The sequence below is a fragment of the Thermothelomyces thermophilus genome, chromosome 1 (genome assembly GCF_000226095.1).
Source record: "Thermothelomyces thermophilus ATCC 42464 chromosome 1, complete sequence".
NCBI lineage: Eukaryota > Fungi > Ascomycota > Sordariomycetes > Sordariales > Chaetomiaceae > Thermothelomyces > Thermothelomyces thermophilus.
In genome coordinates, this window is record NC_016472.1 from 3,709,927 (window position 1) to 3,726,042 (window position 16,116).

At 59.2% G+C, this 16,116-nt stretch overlaps 5 protein-coding genes across 5 annotated transcripts; 3 read left to right on the top strand and 2 right to left on the bottom strand.

Moving 5' to 3' along the window:
• Window positions 1-124: 124 nt before the first annotated feature.
• MYCTH_114166 (uncharacterized protein) lies at window positions 125-1,985 on the top strand (the record flags this gene model as incomplete). The annotated part of the gene is made up of 2 exons (XM_003659183.1): window positions 125-192; window positions 271-1,985. The coding sequence occupies 2 exons, from the start codon at window positions 125-127 to the stop codon at window positions 1,643-1,645; spliced, it is 1,443 nt and encodes a 480-aa protein (XP_003659231.1). The 3' UTR covers window positions 1,646-1,985.
• Window positions 1,986-2,030: 45 nt separating this feature from the next.
• MYCTH_2295985 (uncharacterized protein) lies at window positions 2,031-5,020 on the bottom strand. The gene is made up of 3 exons (XM_003659184.1): window positions 4,802-5,020; window positions 4,316-4,747; window positions 2,031-4,254 (listed from the first exon to the last, which is right to left on the bottom strand). Exons 2-3 carry the CDS (start codon window positions 4,740-4,742, stop codon window positions 2,045-2,047), a joined length of 2,637 nt encoding a protein of 878 aa, XP_003659232.1. The 5' UTR covers window positions 4,743-4,747; window positions 4,802-5,020; the 3' UTR covers window positions 2,031-2,044.
• Window positions 5,021-6,119: 1,099 nt separating this feature from the next.
• On the bottom strand, window positions 6,120-8,700 carry MYCTH_2295989 (uncharacterized protein). Its single transcript, XM_003659185.1, has 4 exons — window positions 8,315-8,700; window positions 7,848-7,971; window positions 7,430-7,775; window positions 6,120-7,361 (listed from the first exon to the last, which is right to left on the bottom strand). The coding sequence occupies exons 2-4, from the start codon at window positions 7,969-7,971 to the stop codon at window positions 6,515-6,517; spliced, it is 1,317 nt and encodes a 438-aa protein (XP_003659233.1). The 5' UTR covers window positions 8,315-8,700; the 3' UTR covers window positions 6,120-6,514.
• A 998-nt stretch (window positions 8,701-9,698) lies between these two features.
• On the top strand, window positions 9,699-13,145 carry MYCTH_2295992 (uncharacterized protein). The gene is made up of 3 exons (XM_003659186.1): window positions 9,699-10,454; window positions 10,520-12,449; window positions 12,518-13,145. Exons 1-3 carry the CDS (start codon window positions 10,234-10,236, stop codon window positions 12,989-12,991), a joined length of 2,625 nt encoding a protein of 874 aa, XP_003659234.1. The 5' UTR covers window positions 9,699-10,233; the 3' UTR covers window positions 12,992-13,145.
• A 438-nt stretch (window positions 13,146-13,583) lies between these two features.
• Window positions 13,584-15,960, top strand: MYCTH_20364 (uncharacterized protein; the record flags this gene model as incomplete). The annotated part of the gene is made up of 4 exons (XM_003659187.1): window positions 13,584-14,978; window positions 15,030-15,255; window positions 15,360-15,604; window positions 15,697-15,960. Coding segments are annotated over 4 exons (2,130 nt in total), but the record flags the coding sequence as incomplete, so codon positions are not given.
• Between the last annotated feature and the right edge of the window lie 156 nt (window positions 15,961-16,116).

Consider the following 16,116-nt stretch of genomic DNA (forward strand, 5'->3'; position numbering starts at 1 on the left):
CGCGTCTCGCCGCGCCTTGCCTTCCGAAGTCGAAGTCTGGCCAGAGCGATTGTGCGTGAATCAATCAGGTTGATCCGTGCTATTCACATCCCCCGACGACGAGGCCAATTGCTTCGGGGACGCCATGGCCAGACGCCCATCGACCCGACAATCGATTCGAAAGGCGGCACAATCAAAGGCTGCAGCGACCGAGTCCGAGACTCGTGCGGGACAAGAGGTCGTTTCCGCGACTTCGGTCGAGGTCAACGGCACAGTAGTGACGACGACGAGGACGAAGACGACGACATCCGCCGCCGATGCCAAGGTCGATGTGAAGGTCGATGTGATCAAGACGAAGGCCTCGAAGCGCAAGACCGCTGCCGCCGAGCCGGATCTCGACGGCGAGGATATCGAAAACACCAGCCCGGCCGAGGACGCAAACAGCCGCGAAAGCCAAGAAACAAAAAAGAAGCCGGCGGCCAAAAAGCGCAAAACGGCCAACACCACCACCGCCAACACCGCCAAGGAGGAGGCCGAGGGCATCACCATGCCGCTGGCACCCCGAACGGCCGTCGCGTCGCTGAAGCGGGCCATGTACATCGGCGCCCACGTGTCCGGGGCCGGGGGCGTCCACAACTCGATCCAGAACGCCGTCCACATCGGCGCCAATGCGTTCGCGCTCTTCCTCAAGTCCCAGCGCAAGTGGGTGAACCCGCCCCTGGCCGACGAGGCCAAGACCCAGTTCCGCGCCCTGCTCGGCGAACACGGCTACGACGCCGGCAAGCACATCCTCCCGCACGGGCCCTACCTCGTCAACCTCGCGCAGCCCGACGAGGCCAAGGCGGCCCAGGCGTACGGCAGCTTCCTCGACGACCTGCAGCGGTGCGAGGCCCTGGGCATCGCCCTCTACAACTTCCACCCGGGCTCGACGGGGGGGGAGCCGATGGCGTCGGCGTGCGCCCGCATCGCCGCGCAGCTGAACCGGGCGCACGCGGCCACCTCGTCCGTCGTCACGCTGCTCGAGAACATGTGCGGCAGCGGCAACGTGGTCGGCTCGCGCTTCGAGGACCTGCGCGACATCATCGCCCTCGTCGACGACAAGTCGCGCGTCGGCGTCTGCATCGACACCTGCCACGCCTTCGCCGCCGGCTACGACCTGCGCACCCCGGACGCCTTCGCCCGCACCATGGCCGAGTTCGACTCGGTCGTCGGCCTCCGCTACCTGCGCGCCCTCCACCTCAACGACAGCAAGGCCCCCTTCGGCTCCCACCGCGACCTGCACGCCAACATCGGCACCGGCTTCCTCGGCCTGCGCGCCTTCCACAACATCATGAACCACGAGCTGCTGCAGGGCCTGCCCATGGTGCTCGAGACGCCCATCGAAGAGAAGGGGCCCGACGGCAAGACGGTGGAGAACAAGCAGATCTGGGCCGACGAGATCAAGCTCCTCGAGAGCCTGATCGGCATGGACGTCGAGAGCGCCGAGTTCAGGGACAAGGAGGCCGAGCTCCAGGCGAGGGGAGCCTCCGAGAGGCAGAAGATTCAAGACCAGGTCGACAAGAAGGCCGAGAAGGACGCCAGGAAGGGTGCCAAAAGGGGCCCAAAGGCGAAAGGCAAGGGCAAGGGTAACAAGAAGGACGAGGACTCGTACACCGAGAGCGACTAGACACCCGGGGGGGGTCCCTTCTTTTTTATCCTTCCTGTTGTTTTTTTTTTTCCAAAATATTCCTGGTGATGGGATATCTTTTGTAATGTAATGAACGAAAGGGCTTGCCCGAATCCAAATTGCGCATAGGGAAGAGGAAAAAAAAAGCCGGGTACTTGCATAGCTGGTATGTACCAGTATTATAATTCCAAGGAGGATACAAGGAAGAAAATCAATCCAACCGTTAATGATACCCCGAACTATATATCCCGCCTTAAACGCCTCATGTTCGTAACGTCCTCACAAAGGATATCATAAAAAGGAATAGCAAAAGTGGTAAAAGTGGAGTCGACAAGAGGAGACATGACAAACGAAACATAAAGAAAAAAAAAGAGAAAAAAAAAAAAACACTCGGTATATCTACTTCCGCCCCTTAGCCCAAGCCTCCACCTTGCCCATCAGCCCCTTCAGCCCGATGCCCCTCTCGCAGTTGGCCTCCAACCAGGCCTCCATCTTCTCCCTCACGGCCCTCATCCCCCTCAGGACGGGCATCTTGCCCCCTTCCTCCCTCTCGGCGAAGGCGGCCGGGTTCAGCAGCAGGTCGAAGCACTCGGCCCAGATCTCGGTCTGCCAGTACCGCTTCAGGTTCTCGCGGATGCGGTACCGCCTGCCGCCGGCGCCCGAGGTCGCCAGCCCGCCGGCGTCGCACCGCACCGTCTCGATGTACTTGCCGAACAGCAGCACGTGCAGCGTCCCCGCGAGGCCGTGGTAGTCGATCTGCCACGTCCAGGTCCGGCCCTCGCGCATCTCGGCGCAGTCCTGTGCCGTCGTCTTCCAGTCCGCCACGAAGCGCACGTCGGGCGCGAACGCGCGCATGTCGATGCCCCGGCCAAAGTCGATGAGCGTGATGCCCCGCGACGCCCAGCCGCCGGCGCCCGAGCGGTGCCATTGCGAAGAGAGCTGCTGCTGCTGCGCTTGCTGATCGTGGGAGTGGCTGCCGCCACCGGTCAGGTGGTCGAGACGCAGCAGGCAGTTGTCGGCCTTGATGTCGCCGTGCATGATCTGTTTCAAGTGCAGCGCCTCGACGGTGCGAAGGAGCTCGATCGAGAAGAACATGGCCAGCTGCTCGTCCATGACGCCCGACGCTTCGCCGCGGAAGAGGTTGACCACGTCGAGGAGGGTGCCGTGCGGGTAGTAGGGCAGGAAGAGGAATCCCTCGTCTTGATATAGGTGCATCTCGAGGGCCGGAGACAGAGAGGCAGTTGCGCGGTGTTGGGGCCCCAGGCGGGAGTGAGCGAGCCGCATCATGTAGAACTCCCACGGTGTCGGCGGGTCTTCCATCTTGAGTGCTTCCCGTTCGTGGCGGCGGTTGTGTGTGCTGGCAAAGGCGCCACGGCCCATCATCGCAACGGGCCGATTCTCGTCCCCATCGTTTGCACCGTCGAGGGAGCTGCTGTCCGGGTAAGAGTTCTCGACGAGATACACGGGGGCGAACGCGCCCGCGCCGAGCTCCCTCCTGATTGTGTACTGGGACTTGACCTCGGGGAACTCGAGGACGACCGCAGTACCCAAGTTGCCCGTCTTGTCGGTGCTGTTCCTGCTCCCCTTGCCAGCGGCCTTGGCAAACTTGCGAATCTCAGCCCCTCGCTCACATCTCTCATCTCGGTGGTCGTAGAAGCCGCTGTAAGAGCTGAGGGGAGGGTGGATGTTTGCTAGAATCTCGGCCCGAATGCTCTCATCGACGGGGTTGCACTGGGTCTCCTTGATGATAGGACCCTTGGGAGCTAGCGCTTTGGGGGCAAATGGTTTCCCCGCAGGTGCTGGCTTTGCTTTTGGGAGAAGGGGTTGGGGAACTTTATCCTTGGGGCTTTCGTTTTCCACAACCTCTCGCAGGGGGCTGCTGAGCGGCTCCAGATCGAAGTTCCCGTCCCCGTCTTCATCCTCAACCTCATTCTCGTCCTCGTCCTCGTCTATCATCTCTTCGCCTCGTCTCCTAGACGGCGTTTTGCCATATCTGCTATGATCGGATGTCATGTCCAGGGAGGTTTCGGTCCTCTCCGTAATCGGGGTCATGAACGGGAGGCGATTGTTAGCCACCTCGGCCGGATCCCTGTATGGCCGCCGTGTGGGCACGTAGTCTTCAGGAGGTATCGGCACGAACATGGTTCTCGTTCTAGGAGGTTCTATGCCCTCGTTGTCGTTTCCTTCATCTTGCTGCCCGTGGGTCAGATCCGAGGTCAGGGTCTCATCTCGTTCCTCAGCATCTCCCTGGATGTCGGGGATGTGTTTGTGCATCGAGAAGTCAGACCAGTCGCTGGCGACGCTCTTTCCGTCCGAGTTCTCGTCATCAATATCATCCCTCGCCTCGTCTTCCACATCATCCGCTTCGCTCGTTGGGACATTGGTTGTGGTAACTGTGCTCTCGGCACCGCTGGTGTAATCATCGGACTCAAAGCCACGCTCTTCATCGCTGGCCCCCAGTCCTTGAACCGCCGGCTTGATTGGAGCGTTGAAGATATCATAGATGTCATCAGTTGCTGCCTTGGTATGCAGTGTCATTGTTGGTTCAGCCGTGGACCGTCTCTTCTTCTTGATCTTTGGCCCAGAAGGCGAATCCAGCTTCGCTTTGACTACAGGAAAAGGTTAGAGAAGAGGAAGCATTTGCAAGCTCCCACGAGGGTTCAAACGTACTGATTTGCGTCTCGTTCACCTCGATCACCTTCTTCTTCCTCGGCTTCGACTCCTTCGGGTAGATAGGGGCGCCGTTCTCATCGAGTCGGAGAACGTCATGATGCACTGCCAGTTTCTGTGAGACGCTGTCTGCTAAGGCACTCACGGCTGCTGCCGAATTCTCGTCCGAAACGCGAGGGGCCTCCTCGTCTTCCCATTCGTGGCCGAGCCACCCACGATTCGCAGCCCACACCTCCTCAAAACTAAGCTCAGTACCCGGCTCGTCGGGAGTTGGATACACGGCTCGCAAATCAACAAACACACGTTCTCTCTTGCCGGTTGTGGGATTCACTGTCACTTGAACCTCGTGATGATGGATTGGGATATGTGATTGCGCAAGCTGCTTGGAGAGCGACTGAGTACATGACAGGCCAGAGCACCCATACATTAGTCCTATATTGATCAACATCTTGTTGTGACCGGGAAAAAGACAGGAATGTGGCTTACCGGATCCCTGAAAACAGCCATCTTTGTGCTGCTCTTCTTGCCACCTGCCTTCAATGTCTCACCGGCCCAAGGCCTGGGCTCCATCGTGTTCTCCTTCTTGCGGTCAGCAAGAGATCCAATACTATCCCACCCCTTGGATCCGGCGCCGCGTGATGACAGCGCTGAGGCTTTCGGCTCGGCATCGGCATCGGAAAAGATGGTCATCTTCGACCGCGCCGGTTTAGACGACGGGCCGCCGAGCCCCGCCGGTTGCCTGGGGGCCTGGGGGTCACGAGGTGCGGCGGCGGCGGCAGAAAAGGGGTCGACCTTGGCCGCAAGTGCTGGTCGAGCTACCGGCAGGGCTGGGGAGGACGGGCCGTCGTTGGCGTCCGCCCGTTGCGCCCTCCGCTTCTCGAACTCGCCAAACTTGCGCAACAGCCGCGCTGCGGGCCGAGCCTCGCGCTCTATGCCCAGCTTGTAGACCTCCTCTGCCTGTGCCCATCTGCCGGCGCCCTCGAGCCAGGCAGCGTATTCTTCGTAGAAAAGGGCAAGTCCTTCGCCGATCGAGTGTCTCGAGAGGAAGACGAAAACCTCGCGCGGCGCGTCGGAGAAGAGATTGATGTAGTGTAGCCACAACCTGAGATATCGCGGGTCGTTCTTGTATTGAGCCGAGCCCACAAACGCCTTGGTTGCGCGCTCGAGAAGAGTGTGCAGCTGGGACTGCGGGGTGGCCTGGGCCGAGGGGTACGCGTCGAACGTCCAACGGACGTAGCGGTCGTAGATGTCGAGAGGATCGTCCGACTCGGAGATGGCGGCAAGCTCCTCCTCAAACTCGGCGCGGATGCGGTCATTAACATCCTTGGTATCTAACGGCGACGGCGTCGACTGGGGTTGAAGCGGGGACCGGGAAAACAGCTCGGCAAGCTTCTTGGCTGACCGGCCGCTCGGGAGCGCCTGGATGTTTTCTTTGTGCTCCTCAATTATGTCAAAGTTGACGGGGTCGTTGGGTGCCATCTTGGTGGTAGCGGCCGTCCTGCGACGGCAGAGACAATGAGGGGTCCCGGTCGCTTTTTTGAAGACTTAGTTTTGGACTTGGACAAGGAAGTCGAAATGCGCAAGGCAGCAAGGTAAACAGGTCCGAAAGAGGGGCAAAGAGAAATGAGTGTCGTTCTTGGATCGTTGACCTACCTGACTCGGGAAAACGGGGATGTCTTAGAGAAAGTGGACGCGCTGCGGGTTGGGTAATTTTGAGGGGTCGCGGGTCGCGACGAATCAGACACCCACTTTCCTGTTTCTGTTGGCTGGCTGAACCAAATATTTATCTCGTCGCCGTAGCAACCATCTACAGCTGCCCGCCATCTGGCAACAGACGATAAGTTGACCCTCTCAACTTACTCAAGTGTCCTGCGTACAAGTGAGCGCCATGAGAGCCTCAATTTCCATTGAAGAGACTCGTGCGTTGCGCGAGTTGGGTCACTTGTAGTTCGGTTCGAACCTTCGGTTCTCCCAACCCACCATCCTCTCTGCCGGATCTCCGGCCCTGCATAAATTCACCCGAGGCATCCTTGATACGGACATGACGACTGGCACGTAGACAAGATTGGCTTGGTATTTTCTTCATTCTTTCTACATCATCATAGCCTCCATTTTCATGAATCGTACGTGAAGGTCAGTTTCATCAGTGGTAACGCTTTTGCCAGCCAACCGCCAAACCTGCCATTTGGCTTTCCCACTTTAGAGCTGAACCGCCTTGCGGAAGTTCTCGCCGGCGTAAATGGCGTTGTCGCCGAGCTCCTCCTCAATGCGGAGGATCTGGTTGAGCTTGGCAAGACGCTCGGACCGGCACGGGGCACCGGTCTTGATCTCACCAGCGCGGAGACCGACGACGATATCCGAGATGGTGACGTCCTCAGTCTCACCGGAGCGGTGGGACACCATGACGCCCCAGCCGTCAGCATACGAATCCTTGGCAGCCTGGATCGACTCGGTGAGGGTGCCGATCTGGTTGACCTTGAGCAGCAGGGCGTTGGCCGCCTTGAGCTCGATGGCCTGCTTGATGCGCTTAGGGTTGGTGACAGTCAGGTCATCACCGACGATCTGGATGTCCTGGGACTTGTAGAAGTAGCTCCAGGCCTCCCAGTCGTCCTCGGCGAAGGGGTCCTCGATGCTGACGATCGGGTAGGTCTTGCAGAGCTCGCTGTACAGGTTGGCGAGCTCCTCGTACGTGAGCCACTTGCTCGGGTCGCTGTCGGGGTTCTTGAAGTCCAGGTCGTACTTCTTGACGTCCGGCTTGTAGAACTCGCTCGAGGCAACGTCCATGGCGATCTTCACCTGGCCTTCGTAGCCAGCCTCCTTAATGGCCTCCGAGATCAGGTCAAGAGCCTCCTTGGGAGTCTGAATATCGGGGGCGACACCACCCTCATCACCGACGTTGCCGGCCGACTGGCCATACTTCTTCTTGGCCAGGCTCTTGAGCTTCTGGTAGACCTCAGCACCCTGGCGCATGGCCTCGGAGAACGAGGGCGCCGAAGAGGGAACGATCATGAACTCCTGGAAAGCCAGGCGACCGCCGGCGTGGGAGCTGTCCAAACTGATCAGCAGGCGCGTCGCAGCACGAGTCTGTCTGCCAAGTGGTTGCTCAAAACTCACCCTCCGTTCAGGACGTTCATGAAAGGAACAGGAAGGACATAGGGCTTCTTGGTGCCGGCAAGGTCCGAGATGTGAGCATAAAGAGGCACGCCCTTCTCGGCAGCGCCGGCCTTGGCAATGGCCAAGCTCACACCGAGGATGGCGTTGGCACCGAGCTTGGTCTTGTTGGGGGTGCCGTCGAGGTCAATGAGGAACTTGTCGACCTTGGACTGGTCCTTAACGTCGATGTTCTCCTTGATGATGGCGGGGCCAATGACCTCGTTGACATTCTTGACGGCCTGGAGGACGCCCTTGCCACCCCACTTGGACTTGTCGCCATCGCGGAGCTCGCAAGCCTCGTGCTGGCCTGTGTCACACAGGGAACCGTCAGCCAGACCCTTTTGTCACGAAAATGAACGAAGGGACGTGTGTAACGCACCGGTAGAAGCACCCGAGGGGACAATGGCGCGGTGGAGACCGAGCTCCGTCACGACATCGACCTCGACGGTGGGGTTACCGCGAGAGTCGTAGACATAGCGGGCGTGGATCTTAGAGATGGGCATCTTGGCTGGTATTGGAAAGGGTGTCAGCTGAGGCAGTCCAGAAGTGGTGTGTTAGGTATGTGGGCTGATCGACTGGCAGAAGGTGGAAGAGTCGAGGGTGGAGGGAAGGATGACAGCGTTGGCCGGCGAAAGCCGGTGCTGACGGCAGACCAAGGTTTGCCCGTTTTCGCTGGCAATTTTGCTCAATTGCCAGGTTGGCGGGAATTCCCGCAAGCCTCGTCAACGCCCGAAAACGTCAGGCCGGGGCCGCGCGATCTCGCGAAGAAAAGGATTCGTATCCAAGAGGAGGAGAGGGGAAGAGGAGATGGGAAGGGACGAGCAACGAAATCCATTGTATGCATACCTTAGGTTGAGCTTGGTTGGCAGTTCTCTCGGTGTGGTGGGATGATGAGTTGCTGAGAGAAAAAAAGGAGAGGTTAGGTAGGAAGTCGATCGGTGCTCGGAGAAGCTTGATGAGCGTAGGTTGACCTCAGGCTCGGGGAGGGGCAGGATTTGTTTTGGTGGGGTGATAAGGCGCTGCAGGGGGCGACAAGATTGTTAAGTGGTTGTTAGGACGCGCAGGCTTTCTACTGTAATTTCCTTAACAGTTTGGTGATGAGAACCGATCAAATGCTCCCGTCTCCATCCCTGCCCTAACTTTCCGTCCCGATACTATTGGCATGCAGCCCGAAACGACGGCCTCTTCCGTTGGGGACCTGCACGACATTGAAACCTGGAACTCAGTCTTGCCCAGCCAATTCTGGTGAGTGCGGGGGTCAGTGGCCGCTTGTAAATCCGTTGTCGGAGCTCTCCCTACCTAACCTTGGAAGCAGAGGCGGGGCGGCTACAGGTAAGAAAGTCGGACCGACCTTCTCGCGAAAGCTCCCCTCTCCTGACGACGACTGTCTTAAACACTCTGTATATAGGTATAACATGGTACGTTTAGATGGTAACTTCTTTGATCCAGAATTGCGAGCTTGCAATGCGTGAAAGCCGGCGTACACTTGGCTACCTTCCAACCTGCCCCTCCTCTTACTACCTCATTACACAACACTACCCCGCTGCGGGTTCCAAAAGTGGGTCTCAAGCTTGGATCTGTCCCCACAGAGAGCACCAGATGGTTCTGCGACCAACTTAGTTTGACGGTTGCGTTGAAAGTTCTCTTCGGGTGTTTCTGACGGCCAGGTCGAGTTTCAACAAAATACAGGCTCCCGTCCCTCGTCCGTGGAGCTTTATTTTAAGCTTTAGTTCCTAATTGTCCTTCTGCAGCCCGAGCTTGTCCAGGCCAGCGACGAAGAACGGTTGCCCCTTCCCAGTTCACGGGCAGTATGCCGTTTCAATTGTCTCGATGATGGTCTTTCTTGGACGACTAGCTACCCAGGTAAGGCAAATACAGTATGTACAACACCAATGTCAGCGGTTCGTGCAATGTTCGAAACCGTTGGCTACCCACCGCCAAGGTGTGAGAACGTAATGAATGTGCGTAATGATACATGGGCGGTTCTGCCGCGGTAACACAATGTCCACAGGACTCAAACCAGCTTCCGGAAGCGATCTGGTTCCTGGCCCAAACACACCAGGCCCAGGGGGTACAAACATACAACTTGGTCATCGATACTTCTCATTCTCCATACTATGTAGTCCCTTATTTCTTTTTCTGGAAGCTCAAAATACAGGTTTTCGTTAAGTGGTTCTCCATCGTCCTGACCGCCTGCCAAAAGCAGTAAGCCAGAGCCGGCCACCCGAAGCAAAGACAGGGGCCTGTGCGGCATTCGTCGGCGCAGGGTCTCAAGGCAAGCCATTCGAGTTTCCAATTCGCATGCAAAAAATGCTTCAATCTGACGAGAGCTGTACGTAGTGTACGATAGGGTCCACTGTACATCTAAGTTACCGTCGCTCCTTTATAAGTCCATCATTCCTTCATCCATAATGTTTCGTTCATCCGTTTCTGCGCGTCCTTTATGCCGTGGAGTGCAGCAGAGACCAGTTGCGCGAGCAGGAGCATTGCTGCAGTTCCGCGCCCATCAGGCGTCAAGAAGGTTTACATCACGGTACGTCCTCGCATACGCAAGGACCCGCACCTACGAGGGGCGGGGAGCTAATCGATCGTCACCCCGCAGTTACTCCGTCTTGATTCGCCTACCCTCATCCTCAGCAACAGCCAGTCCCTTAAACCGTCATCGACCGCTCTCTCAACCCCAAACGCTCCGTCTCCGTAGCCTGCCTGTCCGTTACTGCTCTTACCGCCGCCACAACATGTGCCGAACACACGCTGCGGCCGAAATGGCAGGTGGGGTGAACGTGCAGGCCAGGGAACTGCTCCCCACCAACGTCATCCCCCGGCACTACAATATCACGTTGGAGCCCGATTTCAAGAAGCTGACCTTTGACGGCACCGTCGTCATCGACCTCGACGTCGTCGAGGACTCCAAGTCCATCTCGCTGCACACACTCGAGCTCGACATCCATGACGCAAAGATCACCTCGGGCGGGCAGACAGTCAGGTCGGTCGCGTCCTCCCGCCGTCCCGTCCTCCTTCCTCCTCCACGCCTGCTTACTCGGTGCACAGCTCGTCCCCTACCGTGTCGTACAATGAAGACACCCAGGTCAGCACGTTTGAGTTCGGCAATGCCGTCACCAAGGGAAGCAAGGCGCAGCTCGAGATCAAGTTCACCGGCCAGCTCAACGACAAGATGGCCGGTTTCTACCGGTCGACCTACAAGAACCCCGACGGCAGCGAGGGCATCATGGCCGTCACTCAGATGGAGCCCACCGACGCCCGCCGATCGTTCCCCTGCTTCGACGAGCCCTCTCTGAAGGCCGAGTTCACCGTCACTCTCGTTGCCGACAAAAAGTTGACTTGCCTGAGCAACATGGACGTCGCGTATGAGAAGGAGGTCAAGTCCGAGCAGACGGGTGGCATCAAGAAGGCCGTCACCTTCAACAAGTCTCCGCTCATGTCCACATATCTGGTGGCTTTCGTCGTCGGCGAGCTGAACTACATCGAGACCAACGAGTTCCGGGTACCGGTCCGCGTTTACGCCCCGCCCGGCCAAGACATTGAGCACGGCCGGTTCTCGCTGAACCTGGCCGCAAAGACGCTCGCGTTCTACGAGAAGGTCTTCGGTATCGAGTTCCCGCTTCCCAAGATGGACCAGATTGCCATCCCCGATTTCGCCCAGGGCGCGATGGAGAACTGGGGCCTCGTCACCTACCGTGTGGTAGACTTGCTGCTGGATGAGAAGGCCAGCGGTGCGGCGACGAAGGAGCGGGTAGCCGAAGTGGTGCAGCACGAGCTGGCGCACCAGTGGTTCGGCAACCTGGTCACGATGGACTGGTGGGACGGCTTGTGGCTTAACGAAGGGTTCGCCACCTGGGCGTCGTGGTACTCGTGCAACATCTTCTACCCGGAGTGGAAGGTTTGGGAGTCGTATGTGGTCGACAACCTCCAGCGTGCCCTCTCCCTGGATTCGCTCCGGAGCAGCCACCCGATCGAGGTTCCTGTCAAGAGGGCCGACGAGATCAACCAGATCTTCGATGCCATCTCGTACTCCAAGGGTTCCTGCGTCCTGCGCATGATCTCCACCTACCTCGGCGAGGAAACGTTCCTGGAGGGCGTCAGGCGGTACCTCAAGAAGCACGCGTACGGCAACACCCAGACCGGGGATCTGTGGGCGTCTCTCGCCGAAGCCAGCGGCAAGAAGGTGGAGGAGGTGATGCAGGTCTGGACCAAGAATATCGGTTTCCCCGTGGTGACGGTGACGGAGAAGGACGACAAGACCATTCACCTGAAGCAGAACCGGTTCCTCCGCACCGGCGACACCAAGCCCGAGGAGGATCAGGTCATCTACCCTGTCTTCCTTGGGTTGCGCACCAAGGATGGCATCGACGAGTCGCAAACTCTGACCAAGCGGGAGGATACCTTCACAGTGCCGAGCACCGACTTCTTCAAGCTCAACGCGAACCACACCGGTCTGTACCGCACTGCCTACTCGCCGGAACGGCTCAAGAAGCTGGGCGATGCCGCGAAGGAGGGACTGCTCAGTGTTGAGGATAGAGCCGGCATGATCGCTGATGCTGGCGCGCTCGCCACCTCTGGCTACCAGCGCACCTCGGGCGTCTTGAGCCTTCTCAAGGGCTTCAACTCGGAGCCCGAGTTCGTCGTCTGGAACGAGATCATTGCCCGCGTCTCCTCGGTTCAGAGTGCCTGGATCTTTGAGGACCAGGCGGACCGCGATGCCCTGGACGCGTTCCTGCGGGACCTCGCGAGCCCCAAGGCGCACGAGCTGGGCTGGCAATTCTCCGAGAAAGACGGCCATATCCTGCAGCAGTTCAAGGCTATGATGTTTGGCACTGCCGGCCTCAGCGGAGACGAGACCATCATCAAGGCCGCCAAGGACATGTTCAAGAAGTTCATGGCTGGCGACCGGACAGCGATCCACCCCAACATCAGGGGCAGCGTCTTCAGCATGGCCCTGAAGTACGGAGGCACGGAGGAGGTATGTTTTCTGGGGCTGACATTGCGCCGGTGACGTAACGCTCTTGACATTGCTAACTTTTGGACCAGTACGATGCGGTCATCAACTTCTACCGCACCTCAACCAACAGCGACGAGCGCAACACCGCGCTGCGCTGCCTCGGCCGGGCTAAGAGCCCCGAGCTGATCAAGCGCACCCTCGACCTCCTGTTCAGCGGCGAGGTCAAGGACCAGGACATCTATATGCCGGCCAGCGGTCTCCGCAGCCATCCGGAGGGAATCGAGGCGCTGTTCACCTGGATGACGGAGAACTGGAACGAGCTCATCAAGAAACTGCCGCCAGCATTGTCGATGCTAGGCACCATGGTCACCATCTTCACGTCGAGCTTCACCAAGAAGGAGCAGCTCGAGCGGGTGGAGAAGTTCTTTGAGGGCAAGAACACCAACGGCTTCGATCAGTCTCTGGCCCAGAGTTTGGATGCCATCCGGTCCAAGATCTCGTGGATCGAGCGTGACCGGGCGGATGTGACCGCTTGGCTGAAGGAGAACGGATACCGGTCGTAAAATGACATTCGTAGTAGCTACATAGTAGAGATTGTTGGGGGGGGGGGGGTTCTAACTAAAAGACGGCCAGCCTCGCCAGCCATCCTACAAATCTGAGTTGCTATAGCACATACCAACGTCTATAAGGGGCCACTAACGGTAGGCCTTGTGAGACGGCCTTGATCGGGCTGTTTACTCGATTGTACATAACATCGGTAGAAGGTTCAAGAGCCCAACGATGGGGTGTGTATAAAAATATGTAGTCTTTATAACTGCAAGTGGCCTGAGCAGCCTTGAGTTATGGATATATGGTGAGGGGCTGCCCGCTTCAGAAAGCTGAAACAGTTTTAGTCAACAAGTTGAAAGGAATGGTCCGCTTGATGCGTGCTGCTGAGCGTGAGGTGAGATGCAGTTTGAGAGTGCGAGAGTTGAAGTGCAGTGGATCCAAGTATTTTCCACTCACAGCACAGCACATCGAGGGTACTGTAATCCGTACAGTTTGGGGTTCTCCGCACTCAAGTTTTCTGCAACCTTCAGGAAGTCGGCCCCAACCGCAGCCCCGGTATCTTGAACTCCCAAGGGACAAAAGCCGATAAAAGCCAACACACACAAGATGGCAAAAGATAAAAAAGGGAAAAGCGAGTCGAAAAAGGCCAAGCTGGCCGAGAAGAAGCTGAAGGCGGAGAAGAAGGCGGAGAAGAAGGCCAAGATGAAGGCGTCCAAGATGGAGGGCAGCGACGGCGAGGACGTCGACCTGGATGCGGTGCTGGAGGAGTACAAGAAGGAGCAGGAGAAGTTTCTCAAGGTGACCGAGACGGTGGCGGACGGGCCGCCGCGGGCCCGGTCGGCGGCGACGTTGCTGGCCAACCCGTGCAACAGCAACCAGCTGCTGCTCTTTGGGGGCGAGTACTTCAACGGCTCGCTCGCCACCTTCTTCAACGACCTGATGATCTACTACATCGACCGCGACGAGTGGCGGTGCGTCACCTCGCCCAACGCCCCGCTTCCCCGGAGCGGCCACGCGTGGACCCGCGGGGGCAACCAGAGCAATGCCGTGTACCTGTTCGGCGGCGAGTTCAGCTCGCCCAAGCAGGGCACCTTCTACCACTACAACGACTTCTGGAGGCTGGACCCGACCACGCGCGAGTGGACGCGGCTGGAGCCCAAGGGCAAGACGCCGCCGGCCCGGTCGGGCCACCGCATGACCTACTTCAAGAACTACATCATCCTCTTTGGCGGCTTCCAGGACACGGCCAACCAGACCAAGTACCTGGCCGACCTCTGGCTCTACGACACGACCAGCTTTGTCTGGCACAGCCCGGCCCTGCCCCCGGCCCAGCTCAAGCCCGAGGCCCGCTCGTCCTTCACGCTGCTGCCGCACGAGCAGGGGGCCGTCCTGTACGGCGGCTACTCGCGCGTCAAGGGCACCGCCGCGGCGGGCGGCGGAGGCCACGGCGGCAACAAGCAGCAGCAGCAGCAGCAGCAGAAGCAGCAGAAGCAGAAGCAGGGGGCGCAGCGCAACGTGCTCAAGCCGCTCGTGCACACCGACTGCTTCTTCCTGCGCATCACGCCGCCGCCGCCGGACGCGCCGCCGGGGACGCCGCCGACGGTGCGGTGGGAACGGCGCAAGAAGCCGGCCAACGCGCCCAACCCGCCCCGCGCGGGCGCCACCATGGCCTACCACCGCGGGCGCGGCATCCTGTTTGGCGGCGTGCACGACGTGCAGGAGAGCGAGGAGGCCATCGAGAGCGAGTTCTTCAACGGCCTGTTCGCCTGGAACGTCGAGCGCAACCGCTTCTTCCCGCTCACCCTGCGCAAGAGGGCCGGGCCCGCCGGCGGCGGCGGTGGCGGTGGGAGAAAGGGGGCCGAGCAAAAGGGGGCCGTCGGAGGCCGGAAGGGCCGGGCCAGGGAGAACGAGGAGGAGCTGCTCCGGCAGCTGGCCGCGTTGCGGGCGGGGGCCGGGCTGGAGGATGATGATGATGAGGAGGAGGATGGGGAAAATGGGGGGGTAGGGGGAGAGGGGGGCAAGTCGAAGGAACAGAAGGGGGGGGAGAGAGAGGAGAAGAATAGGGTGGTGAGGAGGGAGATGCCGGTGAGGATGGAGCTGCCGCATCCCAGGTTCAACGCGCTGCTCGCCGTGCAGGAGGACGTGCTGTACATCTACGGCGGCACGTTCGAGAAGGGCGATCGCGAGTACACGTTCGACGACATGTACGCCATCGACCTGGGCAAGTTGGACGGGTGCAAGGAGATCTTCAACCGGCCGGTGGAGGACTGGGTGGTGAGTGTGCCCCCCCCGAGATACTACTCTCTTTCTCTCTATCTTTGTGTGGGAAGAGAAATCGTGCTGATAACGTGGGACATCAGGAATCCGAAGACGAGGACGGAGATGAAGACGATGAAGACGACGAGGACGACGAGGACGGCGAGGACGAGGACGAGGAAGAAGAAGGCGAGGCCGAGGTCGCAAACGAGGAGCCCAAGCCGAAGTTGTTCACGGAGAGCAAGCGGAAGAAGAAGCAGGCCTCGGAGGAGGCTTCCAACGCGGGCTCGGCAGCCTCGGCGCCGGCTGAGGAGGAAGAGGAAACCGAGTCCGGGGCTGCTCCGGAGGACGATGGGCTCCCGCATCCCAGGGTACATCCCGACCCCCTTCCACACAAATCTCTCTGCTTACCTGTTGATGCTAACATGGGTGACTTTTTTTTTCCCCCCTTCCCTTTCTCCAGCCCTTCGAGTCCCGGCGCGACTTCTTCCAGCGCACGTCCAAGGAGTGGCAGGAGATCCTCATGACGAAGCTGCGCTGGAAGGGCATCCAGCCCGAGACGCTGACCATCAAGGAGATCAAGGCCAAGGCGTTCGAGCTGAGCGAGGAGAAATGGTGGGACTGCCGCGAGGAGATCACGAAGCTCGAGGAGGAACAGGAGGAGGCGGGCATCGGCGAGGTCGTGTCGCTCGCCGACAGGGGCGATTCGGGGCCTGGGGCTGGTGGCGGTGGTGCCGCGCGGAGGAGGTGAGAAGTGGGAACGGAACCCGGGCAGGTTTTTTTTTTTTTTTTTTTTTTTTATTTTCTTCACGGTTGGTTCATGGTGACAGACCTTGGTATAGTCTCAGCGTTAGATTGGTTGGCCGCCCGCAGGCTTGGAGGC

What these genes read in the sequence shown, in the direction of transcription:
- MYCTH_2295989 (XM_003659185.1), bottom strand. Translation starts at nt 7,971, where the DNA reads ATGCCCATCTCTAAGATCCACGCCCGCTATGTCTACGACTCTCGCGGT. An exon ending in CCCCTCGGGTGCTTCTACCG is followed by an intron (nt 7,776 to 7,847) that starts GTGCGTTACACA and finishes TGTGTGACACAG; the next exon opens with GCCAGCACGAGGCTTGCGAG. An exon ending in ATGAACGTCCTGAACGGAGG is followed by an intron (nt 7,362 to 7,429) that starts GTGAGTTTTGAG and finishes CAGTTTGGACAG; the next exon opens with CTCCCACGCCGGCGGTCGCC.
- MYCTH_2295985 (XM_003659184.1), bottom strand. Translation starts at nt 4,742, where the DNA reads ATGTATGGGTGCTCTGGCCTGTCATGTACTCAGTCGCTCTCCAAGCAG. An exon ending in GGTGAACGAGACGCAAATCA is followed by an intron (nt 4,255 to 4,315) that starts GTACGTTTGAAC and finishes CTTTTCCTGTAG; the next exon opens with TCAAAGCGAAGCTGGATTCG.
- MYCTH_2295992 (XM_003659186.1), top strand. Translation starts at nt 10,234, where the DNA reads ATGGCAGGTGGGGTGAACGTGCAGGCCAGGGAACTGCTCCCCACCAAC. An exon ending in TCGGGCGGGCAGACAGTCAG is followed by an intron (nt 10,455 to 10,519) that starts GTCGGTCGCGTC and finishes CTCGGTGCACAG; the next exon opens with CTCGTCCCCTACCGTGTCGT. An exon ending in AGTACGGAGGCACGGAGGAG is followed by an intron (nt 12,450 to 12,517) that starts GTATGTTTTCTG and finishes CTTTTGGACCAG; the next exon opens with TACGATGCGGTCATCAACTT.